At 40.8% G+C, this 18,982-nt stretch overlaps 1 protein-coding gene across 1 annotated transcript in view; it reads right to left on the reverse strand.

The window, feature by feature from the left end:
- Nucleotides 1-18,982, reverse strand: part of adcy3a (adenylate cyclase 3a) — a 75,112-nt gene that overhangs the window by 32,532 nt on the left and 23,598 nt on the right. Inside the window, exons 3-9 of the mRNA XM_076105380.1 lie at nucleotides 17,249-17,398; nucleotides 11,129-11,259; nucleotides 9,119-9,230; nucleotides 3,735-3,862; nucleotides 3,162-3,320; nucleotides 729-894; nucleotides 331-450 (exon numbers count right to left, since the gene is read on the reverse strand). Coding sequence (XP_075961495.1) covers nucleotides 331-450; nucleotides 729-894; nucleotides 3,162-3,320; nucleotides 3,735-3,862; nucleotides 9,119-9,230; nucleotides 11,129-11,259; nucleotides 17,249-17,398 — 966 coding nt within the window. The remainder of the gene's footprint in view (nucleotides 1-330; nucleotides 451-728; nucleotides 895-3,161; nucleotides 3,321-3,734; nucleotides 3,863-9,118; nucleotides 9,231-11,128; nucleotides 11,260-17,248; nucleotides 17,399-18,982) is intronic.

Below are 18,982 nucleotides of genomic sequence, written 5' to 3' on the forward strand. Positions count from 1 at the left end.
AAAGAAGACGCTGGTTGCACACTTCACACTGCGCAGAGGATGAACTCCATTTTAGACACCACCAGCTTTCCTCTTGTGCATGCCTCAGGACAAAATGTCAACAGTGAACACAAGATTATCTCACAGTCTCATATAATCAATGTGCTCAGCAAATGGCATGGCAAGCTACTTCAATTCTACTGAGAAAAAACGATTTTGGTCAGAACTGTCCCTCTTATAAATGCTGTTGTGACCAGGCCCTAAGAATAGCTCTATATCATCAGGGTGCCACCAGTGAGACTCGTGCTACACAACGTTTTCTACTTCTAATCTTAGTGAGTTCTTGGTTACCCTTGCATCAAGGTCTTCTGGTTCCTCCGGTGTGGTGCAGGCTGTGTTCACACTGCCGTTACACTCTGTGGTGTTGATCAACAGCGGGGAGTTTCCATTGGAAGAGGTAACAGACAGCTTCTAATGTGAAACAAGCAAACAGTGCTGAGTGATTACTGTGAAAAGATGAAAGACTTTTCTTTCTTCCTTTTTACATTTGCAACATATCCATGTATTTTGAATGATAAACATACAGTATATTTTATTTTGAAATTATATTAACATTTAGCTTTGAGTAACAAGAGCTATTCAAATGTGATTGCAAATGTAACATTGTACTTTCCCTGTATATTAGCTGGCTGAATATGAGAGCATCATTTGAATATCCAAATATTTGCAGTGTGGCAGGTTTGACTCACTACACCATTGATGCCACTCTTCCCCACAGGTCCTTTAGGAACAACCACAAGGAAGGTCTCGATGCCCCTCTCCCTCAGGTAGTCACAGCGCTCACCTCCATTCCCTGGCTCCACATCAAACTCTCCATGAAGACATTCCATGGAGCTCTGAGAGATGTGGACACGGCTGGTCCACAAAATAGAGAGGGGTCAAAGATTAGACAAGTCATTGATCTACCAACGACCATGAAGGTGCTTCTGTAGACTTCACAGCACCGTGAATAGTCCTCCTAACAAAGCCGTTTCCTACTGATTACAAAATGCTGTACAGTGTCGCTGTATGCGTTTAGTCAGATCCCCCTTCATGAATTTACACTGATGCATTTATGCGGAGTGATGAATGGTAAGAGTAGGCTACATTCAACTTAATGAACATAGTGGTAACATGTGAGACTTTAGAACACATAGTAGGAATGTTTGGTTGGAGCAGTGCATTTTATTTTTCCCTATTTATAATACATGACATTTCAGCAAACTGTATGTGCTGAAGAAGATGGTAAGATGAAGTTGAAAGCTCTGGAAAATGCTAGTAACATTTGTATGGTGACAAATAACAGGCTTAATCATATTCTTTTTTTTGATTAGTATTTGAAAATCAGTGTAAGTGTAATGTGTAATGTGTAATGTGCAGTTCCCCTCGGCTCTACAGAGCATTTACCCTCTTCTGGCTTATTGTTGTGGTTTTATGGCCCACAAACTCCTCTCTCGTTCCAGATAAACCCAGTGAACACTGTCTGCTCAGCACCAAGCAGACACAGTCCAAAACTAGCTGAAGAACATTGTGAATGAGCCAGTTAGTGACTACTGGACCTGGATTCATCAGGTGGACACAAACCCAACTGCCAATGTTGCTCCGTGTCTGCAGGATGTGTGTAAATAGACGTTGTGTTTAGAAGAAAAAAGAATATGCAGCTTTAGATTTATAGAATGTCTTATATTGCATGTTTTTGTCATTTCAACAAGTTCAGATTTTTGAAATGTTAACTCACCATTAACTATCAGACAGGGGAAAAGGCGGCTGTAGAGGTCATTACTGCATGTGATTTCATGAAAATGAGTTTGGTAACTGATGACATTGACCAATGTAATATGGGATTGTTCCTTTGGTAGATAAGGGCTCAGTAGAAAGACATGGGAGCTTTTAGAACTGGGGGGTACAGGTCTGGCTTGTAATTATCCACTCATGCAACACATCTGGAACACACCAGGGGAGCAATGGTGGAGAGGTTAAATGCAATGAGACATCACACAGAAGTGGACCGTTGTTGTGTTGAACTGTGACATTCTCACCATCACTATCAAACAGACAGCGATCATCAGCAGCCTTGTGGAATGCACTGTGAGGGTGAGACTGAGTCCTGCAGACACAGGCCAGTCACACAGAGCACACTCACAAGGGACAAACAGGATCATCTTCTCAGAGGCCCACATTCTCAGGCTGTGGGCACATTAGGTAGAAAGTAGGCCATGTTGTCAGCAGGATGTCCCACCCTGGGGACTTAAAGGGATAGATCTGGTGTTTTGAAGTGGGGCTGCATGACGTTCTTATACACAGTCAGTGTTTTACTACAGTAGTCAGCGGTCGGCACAACCCCAGTTTGGTGAAGCAGACAGGAGTACCAGCACAGCAGCAATGCCATGAACTGTTGTGGATGTGGTCAGCAGCAAAACATATTTCAGACAGCTAAAAGAAAGGCCCACCTAAACTAATCAGCTTGACAGACATGGACCTGAACTTAGAGTGAAACTTATCTATACTGTTGTAAAAGGAGTCTTTAAAGTGAGCAGAAAGAAGTTTCACTTTTAGTTCAGTTCCCCGTCGGAACGGGCTGTTTGACAACAAGGTAAAGTGGTGAAAATGTTTTGAATATAGCGTACACTGAAACACATTTGTTTAGGTGTGTCTCTCTTTTAGGTGTCTAAAATACTGTACATGGTGCTGCTGCTCACACACACAGCAGTACATTACTTTGCTCCTGTGTCGGTACTCCTGTCTGACCGCTATCTACTGTAGTAATACACTGAGTATGGATTCTAAACTACAGTATTTAAGGTATCCAGGAAATTTCAACTGCTCTTCAGTTACTTCGGTTCACATAAGAGACTGAAAAGTAAATTGAGTCAATGCATGGAAAATAGGAAGTTAAAGCTGAAATAGAAGGCAGGTAAATATGAAAAAGAAAAATGGTAAATAAACAAAGTGAGCAAGACAGAATGGATTAAACAGTGTTATGAAACCTTTTTTCAATGTCAAGGACCCAAAAAAATGGACTGAAAGCAACAAAGACATCATTTTAACACTTGAAGCCTGATGTAATTGTGATATAAACATTGTTCCAACAGTGGATGGAAGTAACTCCATTTCAAAAACTTGAACGACATGTCTGTTCTTACCCTGGTATCCCTCCAGCCTCCATCTTGTTGGCCACAGTGACGTCTGTGGACCAGACGTCGTACTGCCAGCGTTTCTGACCCAGCACCCCCCCAAGGACTGTACCGCTGTGCACTCCAACCCGCATATCGACGTCTGTCTGGGTTTTCTCTCGGACATACCTGTGGTTGGTTTAGAAAGCACGACATTAAATAAAAAGCAGCAGGATCCACAACTAGCTTCTGTTTTTGTTACAATCAAAAACCCAGCTCTCTTTTCTGACTCAACCTATAGGGAACACCGTCTCTGATAGATCTAATTTAGAGCAGCAAGGGCTTCCTAACTAAAGGAAATCCATTCATGGCAGCTCGTCTGGAGTCCGACCAAAATGTTGCATCAGAATCGATTTGAGCTTAATGACCCCTCATTGTTCACTTTGCTATGTTGCACAGATGTGGTCCACAGAAAGTCCATCAGAGTGATCGATTCCACACTGTGAACTGAGTGACTAACCCACCGCATCACATCGGAATGTAGCTGACACTGAGTGAACTTTAGAACAGGCCAGCTCTCGACCCCCTCGTCCCTGTACTCACGAGATGGCCTCCACCATGGCCAGACCCATCATGATAGCGCATGCAGCGTGGTCCTCCCTGTAGTCCGGCAGCCCACAGATACAGTAGTAGCAGTCTCCCAGGATCTTGATCCTCAGCTGGTGATATTTCTGACAGGGTAGAAGAGGTTTAGAGAGAGAGAGATGGACTACCTACATCACCTTATCCATCTGTCTTGTTCTGCAATTATAGAAATTACGGAATGGCTGATATTTGAAACATTTTGGAATAGCTTTTAGAGATCCACAGATCTAGTCTGTTGGATCGGGATTGGCAAAGATACTGACTTTAGATAGCGACACACAATAGCTTTCTGTTCTGCTCCATTTACCTGCTGTGGTGAACTAACATCAGTGAGTTAAGATACGGCTCTTAAGCATCATTTTGAGCATGAGCTTCATGGTAAGTGCAATTTATTGTGACCGCAGTGGTATTGGTGAGACATGAGGTACCATCCAGGAGGTCCAGTTTGAGGAACAGATCTGGGGATTTTAAGGTTCTCTGACAGCGGTTTTTGTTCTTCACAACTCTGGACAGTTACCATGGCAGCACTTATTTTGTCCCTCGTCACAAAGATGGCAACGTAAACAGAAGAAATACACAAAGTAATCTACCAGAAATGTGCACATATGGCCCACGTTGGATGACCGTGGTGTTTTGCCCTTTGTGTCGGCTCCTTTCAAATAAATGAGGCGATGCCATTCACAGTTAACTAATGATACATAACATTTACTTCATACACTTTTCTCTGGATTAACTGAACATAAATGATGGAGGAATGGTTACATATAGGATAGAAGAAACAGATTGCAAATGTCTTAAACAGAGGGAACTGTATGTGATCAGTCCTCTGTGTCAGCAGGTACCCTGAGTTTAGGTCACACTGAAGATCCTATTAGTCTGGTTTTATATGAAAAATATGTGAAAAACAGATAGTAGTTTTTATATTGCTAACCTTATAATGAATAACCTCACATATGTATATACACACACACATACAGTATATATGTATACACACACACACATATATGTATATACCAGTGGTGGGCCGTCAGGGCCTGCAAGGCCTTCTCTGCTGGCCTAAACAGAATCACAAAGTTATAGCTATTTTATAATTTAATATTTTTTCATAAATACACTACATGTATTATAATTTTTTTCCCCATTATCTTATTTTCTCATTGCACAACTACTGTCTTCCTCAGTTTCTCTGCTTCCAGTGCAGCTTGTTTTAAGTAGAGCTTTTATCCAATCAGATTTCACCTCTGTGTAGACTTTGCAGATTAAAGTAAATGTTGATGATATTGTTGATTGTCATGGTGTTCAACCAATCAGATCTTTCGTTTGATATGTTGGGCGTATTCTTTGACGTGCCAGAGCTACCGAGGTAGCCTGCAAGTACATCAGCATTAACGTGCGGCGTGATTGGTCAGTGGGCTAGCGTGACTGTTGTGACGCTGAAGCAGCTATCAGAAGTTAGTATTAGTAAGAGTTCAAGTTGAAAGATATATAACAAGTTATGACATTGACATGACATTTTTAGCATTTTTCTTGGTGTAGATTCTTTTTTTTTTTTACCTAGCTTTGTTTTTTTTAACACTCAATGGCTGAAGGAGGAGAAACGGATTTCTCAAGAAGGACATTTCCAGAAAAACTGGACATCGTAAGAAAGGGTCTGCCAACCCCACAGCTAGCAGCCCTGACCCAGCCAGGAAAATGATTTGTACCAACGGTATTCCTGGCTGACAGCGTCGGAGAAGCGTTGCACATTTTGTGGGTAAGAATGCGTTTTATTTGCAACTGAGCATCTTGGTGTTTGGAGCTACGCTATGCTAACCTGAGTTGGCTAACCAAGGCAGCAACATGACACCATAGCACGACAGGACACTTACAAGCTATGGTGCTTTTGAAAACTTTTGCAACTCAACGAACATGTTCGCAGGAGGACCTCTGGCTGGAACTGAACCGCACCGATGTTCTGTACAACCGCGGTATTAAACTCTTTGTAGTCAAAGAAAGGAGGATGGACTTTGTCTTTAAGTGAACAGCAGCTTTGGTAAGTGAAGTGCTTTTGTGTTTTTACATCTGCAGTAGCGTTACTACAGTCTGCGTTACTATGGTGTCGTTTTTATGATATGGTTAATATTGTCCCCTCTGATATGAATAATATTTAAATGGACCGTGTGGTTTTAGCGCTGCAGTGTTGCTGGATTGATTTGTCATGCTTTGTTGTCATATAAATATATGTGACTGGTTCTTGTGAGTTTGTTCTTGTCATTGTGTTTATTACATTGATTTTGACTATATGCATTGTCCGTTAATGACGAAGCATCCCGTCATGCGCGGGGTTAGGGTCGGACATTTGATTCTCTGTTTTGGGTTTTGTTTTCTTTAACAAAGCAAGAATTATGGTCTGGAGAAATGGGGATTGTGTGCCGATTTCTTTAGCCCTGTTTGAATCAGTAGAGAACAGCTGCCTAAATGCTGCGGGAAGAGTTTGTAGCTTGTGTGCCCTGCCCACCACTGGTATATACACATATACACAAACACACATATACACATACACACATATATACAGTATATACGTATACACGTACACACGCATATATACATACCTATACATTATATATATATACACACACATCCCTAAACATATACTGTATATACACACATATACATATATATACACACATATACATACACATATACATATATACACACATATACATATATATATACACACATACACACATACACACATACATATACATATACACACACATACATATACACACACACATACATATATACACACACATATACATGTACATATATATATAAACACATATATATATACACATACATATACATATACACACACATATATACATGTATATATACACAAATATACACACAAATATACATATATACACACACATACATATACACACACATAAATATACACACACGTATACATATATACTAGTGCTGGGCAAGTTAATGCATTAATTAATTAACGCCGACAAATATTTGATCGCGTGTTAACGCAGTTTTTAAAAAATTATTAAGCGGACATTTTTAACACAAGCACTGAGCGGTAAACAGCTGTTTGTGTGGCGTCTCTTCCGTCTATTCCTGTTTCCTTCACATACATTCCCCTGGGTCCTAAGTCCCTCCATGTACAGCTTATTATCACCCTCTATGTACCAACGTACATTTATAACAAATACCACACATATTACGGTAATCAGCGTTGCATATGTGTCTAACCAAAATACCAAAAAAAGAAAAAAAGCAATGATTCATTTAAATAATTTTTTTTGAGTTTTTAAAGTCTTTTGTTTGGAATTTGTATAATAAGCATATCATTTAGTTATCGCTACTGAGAATTTAACAAACATAAAAAAATTGAAAAAAACATGACGTAGATAGGTTTGCAGTTTTCAAGGTGTATATTTCAAATTGCATCTCTTACACACATGAAGATAAAGTTGTGAACACCGGCTGAATATCTATGATCAGAATCATTATAACTGTATTTTAACTGCTACTGTGTAAAGGGAATACTGCTGTTAAAAATAACCTGATTTCTTTAAAGTGTTTGCAAACCAAATGTTATTGCACTTTTGTTCATATAGCAGTACTTTTTAAATAAAAGTGTGCAATACACTACTTTTGAATTCATTGTTGAATTTTGCGCATAACAATGCGATTAATCGCGATTAAAAATTGTAATCGTTGCCCAGCATTAATATATACACACACATATACAGTTGTGTGAAAAAGTGTTTGCCCCCTTCCTGATTTCTTATTTTTTTGCATGTTTGTCACACTTAAATGTTTCAGATCATCAAACTAATTTAAATATTAGACAAAGATAACACAAGTAAACACAAAATGCAGTTTTTAAATGAAGGTTTTTATTATTAAGGGAAAAAAAAAATCCAAACCTACATGGCCCTGTGTGAAAAAGTGATTGCCCCCTAAACCTAATAACTGGTTGGGCCACCCTTAGCAGCAACAACTGCAATCAAGCGTTTGCGATAACTGGCAATGAGTCTTTTACAGCGCTGTAGAGGAATTTTGGCCCACTCATCTTTGCAGAATTGTTGTAATTCAGCCACATTGGAGGGTTTTCGAGCATGAACCGCCTTTTTAAGGTCATGCCACAGCATCTCAATCGGATTCAGGTCGGGACTTTGACTAGGCCACTCCAAAGTCTTCATTTTGTTTTTCTTAAGCCATTCAGAGGTGGACTTGCTGGTGTGTTTTGGATCATTGTCCTGCTGCAGAACCCAAGTGCGCTTCAGCTTGAGGTCACGAACAGATGGCCGGACATTCTCCTTCAGGATTTTTTGGTAGACAGCAGAATTCATGGTTCCATTTACCATAGCAAGTCTTCCAGGTCCTGAAGCAGCAAAACAGACCATCACACTACCACCACCATATTTTACTGTTGGTATGATGTTCCTTTTCTGAAATGCCGTGTTACTTTTACGCCAGATGTAATGGGACATACACCTTCCAAAAAGTTCAACTTTTGTCTCGTCAGTCCAGAGTATTTTCCCAAAAGTCTTGGGGATCATCAAGATGTTTTCTGGCAAAACTGAGACGAGCCTTTATGTTCTTTTTGCTCAGCAGTGGTTTTCGTCTTGGAATTCTGCCATGCAGGCCATTTTTGCCCAGTCGCTTTCTTATGGTGGCGTCATGAACACTGACCTTAATTGAGGCAAGTGAGGCCTGCAGTTCTTTGGATGTTGTTCTGGGGTCTTTTGTGACCTCTTGGATGAGTCGTCGCTGCGCTCTTGGGGTAACTTTGGTCGGCCGGCCACTCCTGGGAAGGTATGTTTTAACAGGGGGGGGCAATCACTTTTTCACACAGGGCCATGTAGGTTTGGATTTTTTTTTTTTCTTAATAATAAAAACCTTCATTTAAAAACTGCATTTTGTGTTTACTTGTGTTATCTTTGTCTAATATTTTAATTTGTTTGATGATCTGAAACATTTAAGTGTGACAAACATGCAAAAAAATAAGAAATCAGGAAGGGGGCAAACACTTTTTCACACAACTGTACATGTACATATATATAAACACATACATACACATATACATACACACAAATATACAGTATATATATATACATATATAAATATATAAATGTGTATATGAATACAAAATAAAAATTGCTACAGGATTTCATGATGACACAAAACAAAAAACACTGGCTGGATCACTTATTTATTTTTATGTAACTGTGATGATGCCTCGTACTTTAAAACAATCCAAATCACTCACATAAGAGGTGGATAAAGACTCCAAATGTCTGTAAAACATTCAGAATGTTATGTAACGGTGTGAAACTCACTGCAGCCAGTTTGTCAAAGCGAGCAAAGAGCTCATTGAGCAGTTTGACCAGCTCCTGAGCGCTGCAGGACGATGACAGCTGTGTGAAGCCCACGATGTCTGCAAACAAAATACTGCCCCGCAACAAGACACAGATACAAGATGGCCCATTAGTACTGATATCATGCTACAGTCACAGAAACAGAATTATTCATGCACATTTTCACTGTTTCAACTAGTCACATTGCTACTTAGAATCTGTGTCCAGTCTTTCACTTCAGAGAAGTGATCACTGATGAAAACTGATGACTGGCTGTTTTCTAGTTGGCTATGCTGGCACACCGCTTATAAATGAGTGGTCAGGGTGGGACAGGAGGCAGCAGGTAAGATGTTGAATCTTTATCAGCAGCAAGCGGTGGAGATGCTGTGATAAACTCTTCATCTTTTCACAGCCTACAGTGTTGATGGAGACGACAGGAGCTTTGAATAAGCTACAAGAAGCCAAGTCAGATACGGGTTTTAGTCTCTGTTGTTTTTGATGTTGTCGGTTCAGTCGGACAAATGCATTTGCTGTACACTGAGCCAAATTAAAATGGAATGGCAACCACACCCACCCGCCCTTTCAGTAGGTGTGAATAAGCCCAATAAAGCCATCACAACATTTGATGTTTTGTGTTTCTCTTATCATTCAGTATTGATAATGAATTAGCTCATAATTTCTGTGGAGTTTAAAGAATTGCTTGATTCAAAGTATATTCAGAAGATTCAGAACCTGAAAATGAGCCACAGAGGATGTATTTAAACAAACTAAAAGGAGCCGAGCAGCCAGGAGCATATCTTCATTCTGTGTGTATCAGCACAATGTGGGACTTCTATGATGGGTTATTAAAGCAGGCCTCACATCTCATTCCAGGGGATCCGTCTAGTTGCTGGTGTTCGAAACTGGAAGCGCTTGAATTCATGCTTCACTGGATGGTGATGCTTCAGGTAACAGACTTAACCTTTGTCTTTGTTAGCACAGGTTTGTGTGCTAACTGTTGTCCAAACCCAGGCAGGAGCCCATATCAACATTCATTCTTCCTGTTCATACTGGACATTGAAAGGTTTGTTCCTTAAGCTATTTCAATGTAAAGGGGACAAATTCCACACTCCTCTCTCTGTGCAGAAATAGTATTTATAGTACAACTTTCTCTGTTTTTGTTGCTATATTTAACAGCAGTTTAACAGGGAAACACTGTCTATAAAAACACAAAGAGGGGATGTAATACTAGAAAGACTGTTCAGTTTGAATATAGCCACATCATTTGTCGAAGACAGATTGACGAAGCCTCATATTAGCTTCAGCACCGAATTTTGTTCCCCATCACTAACATTTAATCCAAATGAAGAAGACCTTTACAGTATGAACAGGAGGAATGATTACAGCAAGCAAAAGCTGTGTCGGTGGTCATGTGGATACCTGACCATTGTTTTAAGGCAGACTTGAACCGTTGTGAACTTGTATCTGCACACTAACCTCTTGTTATCTTGTTTCTTTGTCATGTTTAAGCTTGTGACTGTAGCTTTCTCTGTCAACACAAACCAGTTTTCTCTTCCCTCCCATCCAACTATGGGACTTCTGATACAAGTGCAATGTACTGTGTTTGGTTCAGCTAACTCAACCAACCATGCAGTCTGTCTTGGGAAGTGGGCTGTTTGTAAAAGGCTGCCATATGATTGGTTAAAAATAGCTTTGTTGTGTTGTTATTGAGTTATTGGTACATTGACAATCAATGTAAATTTTCAACAGTGTATCAGTTTGAAAAAATAAGACAATAAATGTGTGTTTGCTTAACATTAATGGCTTTAATTGGTTTGGTGTGTGACGTTGCTTGTGAACCCACTCAGGGATCCATGTAGATACCTAGACACCACTGAGAGAAGCCTCCTGCTGCACACACAGTCAAAGAAATCAACAAGACGACATTCATGTTACATATGAACGTTCAGCTGAAAGCTGTGATGGTCAAAGCCGAGAGAGGAACCAAGTTACCTGACGTTTTCGTGTCTGTACATGTACATAGTGTTGAACTGCTGCATCTCTTTCTGACTGGGCTCCTTCTTCATGTCCTGAAGCATCTCATCAGCTATGTGCTTTGGAAGGATGGAGAGCAGCAGGCGTTCCTGTAGAGGACAAAGACAGACACAGAGAGGACATCATACACAGCTACTGAAAAGAAACACTGACCATACCACTATCAAAAATCGTACATGCCCTGTTATAATCACCGATATGAGTTTGATTGATGAAGACTTAATCAGTTGTATGCTCGCTGACCACAGTAAACAAAAGAAATAGATCAACATTTTGGGAAATACAGAGAGTGAGATGATCAGATGGATATAAATGTTGTGTGTTTTAAGTACAGAGCTGGAGTCAGGATACGGTTGGCCTAGCATAAGGATAGGACAATGCTGAATCAGCATTCCAACAATTATCAGGTTGCTCTACTTATTAGTGCAAAGCTTTTTGATGTCTCTTTGCAGACTAATATAAAAGTTATCTTGACAGCTATATGGAAATAGATTTTCTTTCTGACCGATAGTCGACCTTCGTTAACCAATCATTAACTGTTCACCGACAGGATTAGTGCCTTGCATATAGGGTTGCTTTGGTTGAAGTGCCATAACAAGGCAATACAAGGTATATACACAAAACAAGCAACTGTCCCCGGATCACCATCCGCCATCCCCTCCCTGAACCTGTGATAGGGCCAAGGCCGATCCGTGATGAGTCCCCACTGGGTCCTTGAGGATCCTTGGCTGATAGGAGATCCCCCACGATGACGTAGTGAACACAGGGCTGACTTCTAATGCCCCTATGGCGCCATATGTGGAACTCAGTTGCAAGGTTTATCTATCCACCAGGTGGGGCAGTGATTACAGAAGTTGAAGTTGTTTACTGCAGGCTGATAACAGCTGTTCATATCATATCTGTGTATGAGGGAGTGTGCTTCCCTCACAGAGCATAGGCTACTTTTACTGTACAGCGTTACAACGTTTATACACTTGCAAATTAAACCAAAGTAAAAAAACAACAGAAGGCTGCTTTTAAGTTATATTATCTTGAATTTTAGACACGTGTCCACACGTGTCCAGCTTGCCCTCCATCCAAATATGTACACACATTTACACATCTCTTCAGGTCATTTGGCTTCAATTGGAGGTAGATTATGGATGATGCTTATACTGTATTATTAAATGGTAAATGGACTGTACTTTATATCTTTTCTAGTCTCTTGACCACTCAAAGCGCTTTTTTTTTAGTAGGATGTAACCCCAACACCCAGTATGAATAGTTATGTACATCGTCTATAATTTACTATTGCCTATTGTGAACATCTCACCATTTATGACTAACACTGCCAAGTCTTCACCCAGGGAACTTACCGTAAGCTCCTCTGCATGTTTCAGTCGTCACATCTTATCGCACCGTTAACGGACAGAGGAAGAGGTTTCAATTGTTCTAAAGGACCAGAATACTTTTTTTTGGCTTCAGACACTTACAAATGGTAAAGCCGTGGTTTTATTAAAGTTTTTCACAGAACAATCACATACTACAATTTCAATTCAATGAAACAGTCTCAGTGCCACAAGAACTAATTCTAACACTCCTACTGTAATACGTTTTTTTCTATTCTGCTTTCACTGATTTGCTAAAGGAATAAAGTCCAGGCTCTCTCCTGGAAATATCCCCCTCCTCTCTCTTCTCTCTGCTCTGCTCTGCATGTTTTGCAGGCTCTCACAGTCCGCTCTCTCTGTGAGTTTTTCCTTTTTTTCATGCTCTCCTTTGATAGCAGAAAGGTCTTCTGTCCCCCTATAAGTGGGTAAGACAGCAGAAGGGTCTTCTTGTCCTCACTTCTTAGGGGGTAAGACCCCTAAGTGTCTATTCAAGAAGTCTGTCCCATTCTCTAGTTGGGGAAAAGCCCAAACTCACAGTTTCTCTGCTTCTTTTTCTGCTGATAAAAAGCTTGCTCCTCCTTCAGGTTCACGAGTCACTCACACATGGGTCCTCCTTCTTTTAGAGCTGACACAGAATGTAACTGGTTTGATCCCGTTCAGAAGAGGAAGGATTATATAAGTTTTGAGTGACTATTTTATATAAGGCATCTATGCAGTTTATATGGTTAATCACATCTATCAAAAAATAAAGCAAGTTATAGGTTTAATCACTTCTATCATAAATTAAAACAGTTTATATGTTTAATGGTTATACTTTGAATCAAAAAGGCTACAGGTTATAATAGTTATACTTTTATGCTTTCATACTTTTCTACGATCTTTCAACACTACATATAGAAATAAATCCAGTTATATGACATTAAAATAATTACTAGTTTGAACATTGGTGAAAAGTTTCATGAGTTTTTGTGCATCCTGAAGTTGGTCAAACGTGTTCAAAAAATAAAAAAACGCTCAAAATCCAACATGACGGACTTCCTGTCTGACAAGAACATTTTATGTCCTTAAAGATAAGAGCAATGTTCCCACCAAATTTCATGAATATCGAAGGAACTTTATCCCAAACATGGCGTGCATTTGGGCCATGCTTAAGCCAAACCACTGCAGAACTTTGCAATTTTCTCCAGTTCTGAAAGGAGCACCAAGTTTTGTGAGTTTTCGAGCATCCCAAACCCCTCAAAAATGCAATTGTGCAGATTAATAATAATCTTAACAAAAACAACAGGTTCCTTGCACTTTCAGGGCCACGGACCGTTCAGCTAATAATCCGATCAATTTCAACAGGGCCTCTACGACCCCTGGTCCTAATAAAATCACATATAATCATAAATCCTTGATGAAAGGTGAGGGCCCTATCTGGGGACAAAAAAAAGCTGCCTTTCGGTCAGCAGACAAGGAAGCATACAGGATTGCTAGAACAAGACTGAAAGCTGGCATCAAGGAGGCAAAGAAGAGGGGTCAAGAGAGACTGGTGAGAGACTTCAACACCAACAACACTAAATATATGAGGCAGGACATCCACAATGTCACAGGCTACAAAAACAGGAGCATCCCCATCATGTGTGAGGCCACGTTCACAGATGAGCTGAACACCTTTTGTACTCGCTTTGATCTCCTCAACAAAGAGTCAGCTGTCAAGTCTGCCCCACCCCCAGAGGACTGCCCGCTGTCAGTATCCTCAGAGCACCGGCCACTGTCAGTATCCCCAGAGCACCGGCCACTGTCAGTATCCCCAGAGGACCGGCCACTGTCAGTATCCTCGGAGGACCGGCCACTGTCAGTATCCTCGGAGGACCGCCCGCTGTCAGTATCCTCAGAGCACCGGCCACTGTCAGTATCCCCAGAGGACCGGCCACTGTCAGTATCCTCGGAGGACCGGCCACTGTCAGTATCCTCGGAGGACCGCCCGCTGTCAGTATCCTCGGAGCACCGGCCACTGTCAGTATCCCCAGAGGACCGGCTGCTCTCAGTATCCTCAGAGGACCGGCCACTGTCAGTATCCTCAGAGGACCGGCCACTGTCAGTATCCTCAGAGCACCGGCCACTGTCAGTATCCTCAGAGCATGTGAGGGAAACCCTGATGAGAGTGAATAAGAGTAAAGCTGCTGGGCCTGATAACATCGCTGGTCGTGCCGCTCAAATTGGCAGCCACACCTCCTCCACTCTAGTGTTGAACACTGGAGCCCCAGTGACATGGTCCTCACACATCTCCATCTTGGTGAAGAAAGCTCAGAAATATCTGTATTTATGAAGGAAACCATGTTTGGTGGCTGTGACTTTTTTGCTGTGTCATCACCATTCATATTGACACAACCAATGACTTCATGATTGAATTGTTTACGAACATTGTTTAAGAGCACAACATTGAGCACCAGATTGATGCATTTAACTTTAAAATGTAGCCTCCAAATTGAAGGGTAAGTATTCCTTAAATCTTTTTCAAAAACAAATATAGCAATGTTAGTTTTTTTTCCAATATCGTGCAGCCCAAATATGAAGGGCTACTTAAATTACTAATGCAATAAAAGTTTGTAAACTGTCAGCAGTTTGATGCAGGCTACTTTCTAATTTGCCAGAACTTGTCATAATGACAAATGCCAGTTTGACCGTGTTTTTATTCAATTTATATCGGACCCACAAAACCGGATTTCAACCAAACTCTACTTGTTATCCCTCTAAATTGAGAATGATTTATTTTCTGTCTCTGTACAGAGGTAGGTTTAGCCTAGATTAGCACAAATAATAGAAGGGGCAGTGCTAGTCTAGCTTTGTGAAATATCAAAGAAATATGAATCGCAAATCCTTTGAAATTGTGTTTATTACATGTGTTCTTGTTTTTTGTGGAAATTCAATTTGAATTTATATGTATGATTCATCACAAATTTAGTAACAACTTAAAATGCATCAATGGGGTCATAAATAAATGGAAATGATAGCTCCAATGACACAAACAGTCTGTGTATTGCCAAGTTCATAATTAATTATAGCGAGACTTACCATGAAAAAGAGGTTTCAGTTCCTCATACGCAGACAATTTGCAAATCAAACCTGAAAATGTGAGTACCAACTTAACTTTTGCATTTGATTTATGTCCTGATGTTGGCTCAAAACAAATGAAAATGAAATGCAAGTTTGTTTGCATGATGACTGCTGAATAGTGGTGTAACAGATCATGGATTGATCCGTGATCGGTTCGGATCACTTGTAAACTGCGGATCAATTGAGTATTTTCTTTGTTTTTTTACAGTGTAATCATCATAGTGTGTAATAAAGTTTTACTGCTGCTGTTCCTTTTCAAGTAACAAGTCCCCGAATATCAATGCAAAGTGTCAGTGAACAGATATAAAGCAGTAGTGTGTTCACGTAAACGGAGCGTGTTAGAAGCATTTAACGGTGTAAGTCATGGCGAGCGGAGGAGCGGAGAAACTTGAGAAGCTCCCGTCGTCATTTAAGTGGCAAGTTTGGGAGCATTTTGTCTTCCCTGTAACTTATAATGACGGGATGAGGGTGGTGGACAAAAGTGTTACGGTATGTAGGCGTTGTCTAAAGAGAAAGACATACGACAACAGCAAAACATCGGGCATGTCTACACATATGAAGCGCCACCATCCCGGTCTGTCAGCGAAGGATTTAAAAATCTGGTTAAAGTGCTTGAGCCAAGCTACTAAATCCCCTAACGCACCCACTTCAGTATGAAGGTCGTTCCAGGCCTCTATGAAAAGGAAAAGACTGACCGCTCACTTCATCACGGTGGAATGGGAGGTTCATGGTCGGACTCGCACCTCTGTGAGAGACACACAGACACACACCTGGTTCAGGTGCTGACAGAAGCAGTAGAGTGGAAGCTAGACAGGCCCAATAGTAATATCCCAGTCACCACAGAAAGGTCGACCCTCTCCCCAGACAATGGAGATATTCTCATCTTTTTGAAAACAAAAGTTGTAGACTATTTCACAGTAATGGTAAACATTATTGCAGTGTATTTGAATGACATAACCTCACAGGAAGTAAACATAGACCCAAACATAGACCCAAGTTGTTGCCGAGCAGTTCAGTTCAGTTGAAACAGTGGAAGCTAGCTCCAGTCTGCTCTGCTTTCTTTCTTTTTTGATGCAGTTTTCTTTCAACATTGATCAAAGGACGAGGGCATCAACATACCTCATGTTGCACTTAAACTTAACAGAATTGAGTATTCTTGAATGTTTTATTTTTATTTGTTATTTATTTCATTTTGTTTCAAATTGGACATCTTCAATATTTGTGTTTTTATGTAAGACTATAGCCCAAAGTTATTTTCTTTAAGTGTTCTTGAAGTTCTTTAATTAATAAATGGAAAGCAGTTATATTTGACTCCTCCCCTTTTCTTTGATCCGAAAAATGATCCGAACCGTGACTCAAGAACCGTGAACCGAACCGAACCTTAAGGTTTGTGATCCGTTGCACCCCTACTGCTGAATAATGACCGCTTGATCATCATTACTTATCAAAAACCCCTGATCTGAAAAATCCAACTCTGCACTTGACACTTTGAGATGACACTGATATGGATCTTCTGTTCTGACTGTGGGCGCAAGTATATTACCCCAGCAGTGAAACGGTTCCCTTAAACTCACATATTAACACCAGAATGTTGTACGGTTTGTCCTCTGACCTGTTGCTGGCTCTGCTCCTCCAGGTTGAGTTTGACCTCCAGTGACTGTCTCGCCTCCAGAAAGGCCTTTCGATGTTTCCGGTCAGCCATGTAGTACGACATGACGCCCACAGTGATGGCACAAACATAGATCACTACGTTGGCTAGCAGCTTGAAAGAAAAAGAATGCAACGGTTAGGGCTCAATATTGAATGAACACATGTACAATACGGGCTTAATATGGCAGAAAGTTCAGCTTCAGGTTTAGCTTTAAAGATGACATATTATGTAGAAATACACTTTATTTCAAATGTGTCCCTGTTGTGTCTAGAGAACTAGAAGTGTGACAAAATATGATTCTTTATCTTTTCCTCCTGCTCCATCTATCAGAAGACATGAGTAACAACGAGCTAGTCAGACTTGCTGCTGGATATGCTGCTGTGCTACAGAACCACCTCTAGCTAGGTGACCATACCCTGACAATCCAATCATAGAGATTTCTTTGCTATGGCGGACCTAGTCACACGGTACCAGTAAGTGGATTAACGTCATTGTGTTCACAAGACCTGGAAGAGTCTTTCTCAAGGAGGGTCAGCAGACAGCAGGGTTCCTTTCAAAACTGAAGCTCAAGGATCGATACAGACTGTGACCATACTTCAAACTTGGAAACTGTAGGTTTTCGCCACGTTTGTTGTTTTACTGCTTTTCCAGGTTAGCCTGTTCAAGTAAACCTGAGTGTTACACGGTTAATGCAGCTAGTTAATTTGTAGGCCCGCAGCTCAGAGCAATGTTGGAGTAACAGTTATATTTGAACCCTGTTAAATAACCATAGTAGTAGGTTGGATGTGTTTAACGTTAACTGTTCTTTGATGTTGCTTTTTGTGAAATGTTATACTGCAACAATCTTCTGTGTTACATGAAGGTGTCTTCTGCTCCATGCTCCTCGCTGCTATGTGTGTGCGTAGCTGCTGTATTGTGTGTATGCAGATTTACTTGATAGAATGCCCTGAAGGTACATGTGAAAAAATAATGGCCAAACTGAAGGAATTTCAGAAACAGTAAATCATTTGCTTGGCAATGTTGTGTAACTTTGATTAACGTTAGCACCCAGACGCTAACGTGCTAAGGCCCAAAAGCTGTCGTGGCCTGGACAGTGTGTGTGCAAAGCTACGCCGAGGCCAACACCACACATTACTGTAATACTGGTGTCATTGACACACTATTGCCGCTTGCAGTTCCAGTGTAACATATTGGACTACCGTCTACAGCCCCCGGTCTCTGCTGTTGTAGTCATGTAGTCTTGCATTGCTGTTGCTTTTTGCACCATGAACTTGTACTGAATTTACAAGCTTTTGGTCACAACACAAGTGACACTCTAAAGCAGGGGTCACTAATAGGCGGATCGCGGTCCGGATCCGGACCCAGACGCCGTTATATCCGGACCCTCGACCCTCGACCTAAAACCGATACTGAGAATTATTATATTTTGACGTAGTGCTTCTATTTTAACCGGTGCAGCTTTTTCAGCCGTTACTGCAATCGTTCAGCGGTCCAGGAAACACACCGACCAATCACATGCGTTGTAAATCGCATCACGTGATGCTGCTCAGCCAATCAAATATGTGTATTCTGATAAACTTTCCGACTCGAGTGAGATTTACACACAAAAGGGGAAGAGACGAGGACAGAGAATGAAGAGCAGGAGAATAATTATGTGAATCAGAGAAGTTATTTCACATGACGTTCTCCAAAAGA

Source organism: Anarhichas minor, unplaced genomic scaffold (genome assembly GCF_050575085.1).
Source record: "Anarhichas minor isolate MPS153535 unplaced genomic scaffold, ASM5057508v1 ptg000032l, whole genome shotgun sequence".
NCBI lineage: Eukaryota > Metazoa > Chordata > Actinopteri > Perciformes > Anarhichadidae > Anarhichas > Anarhichas minor.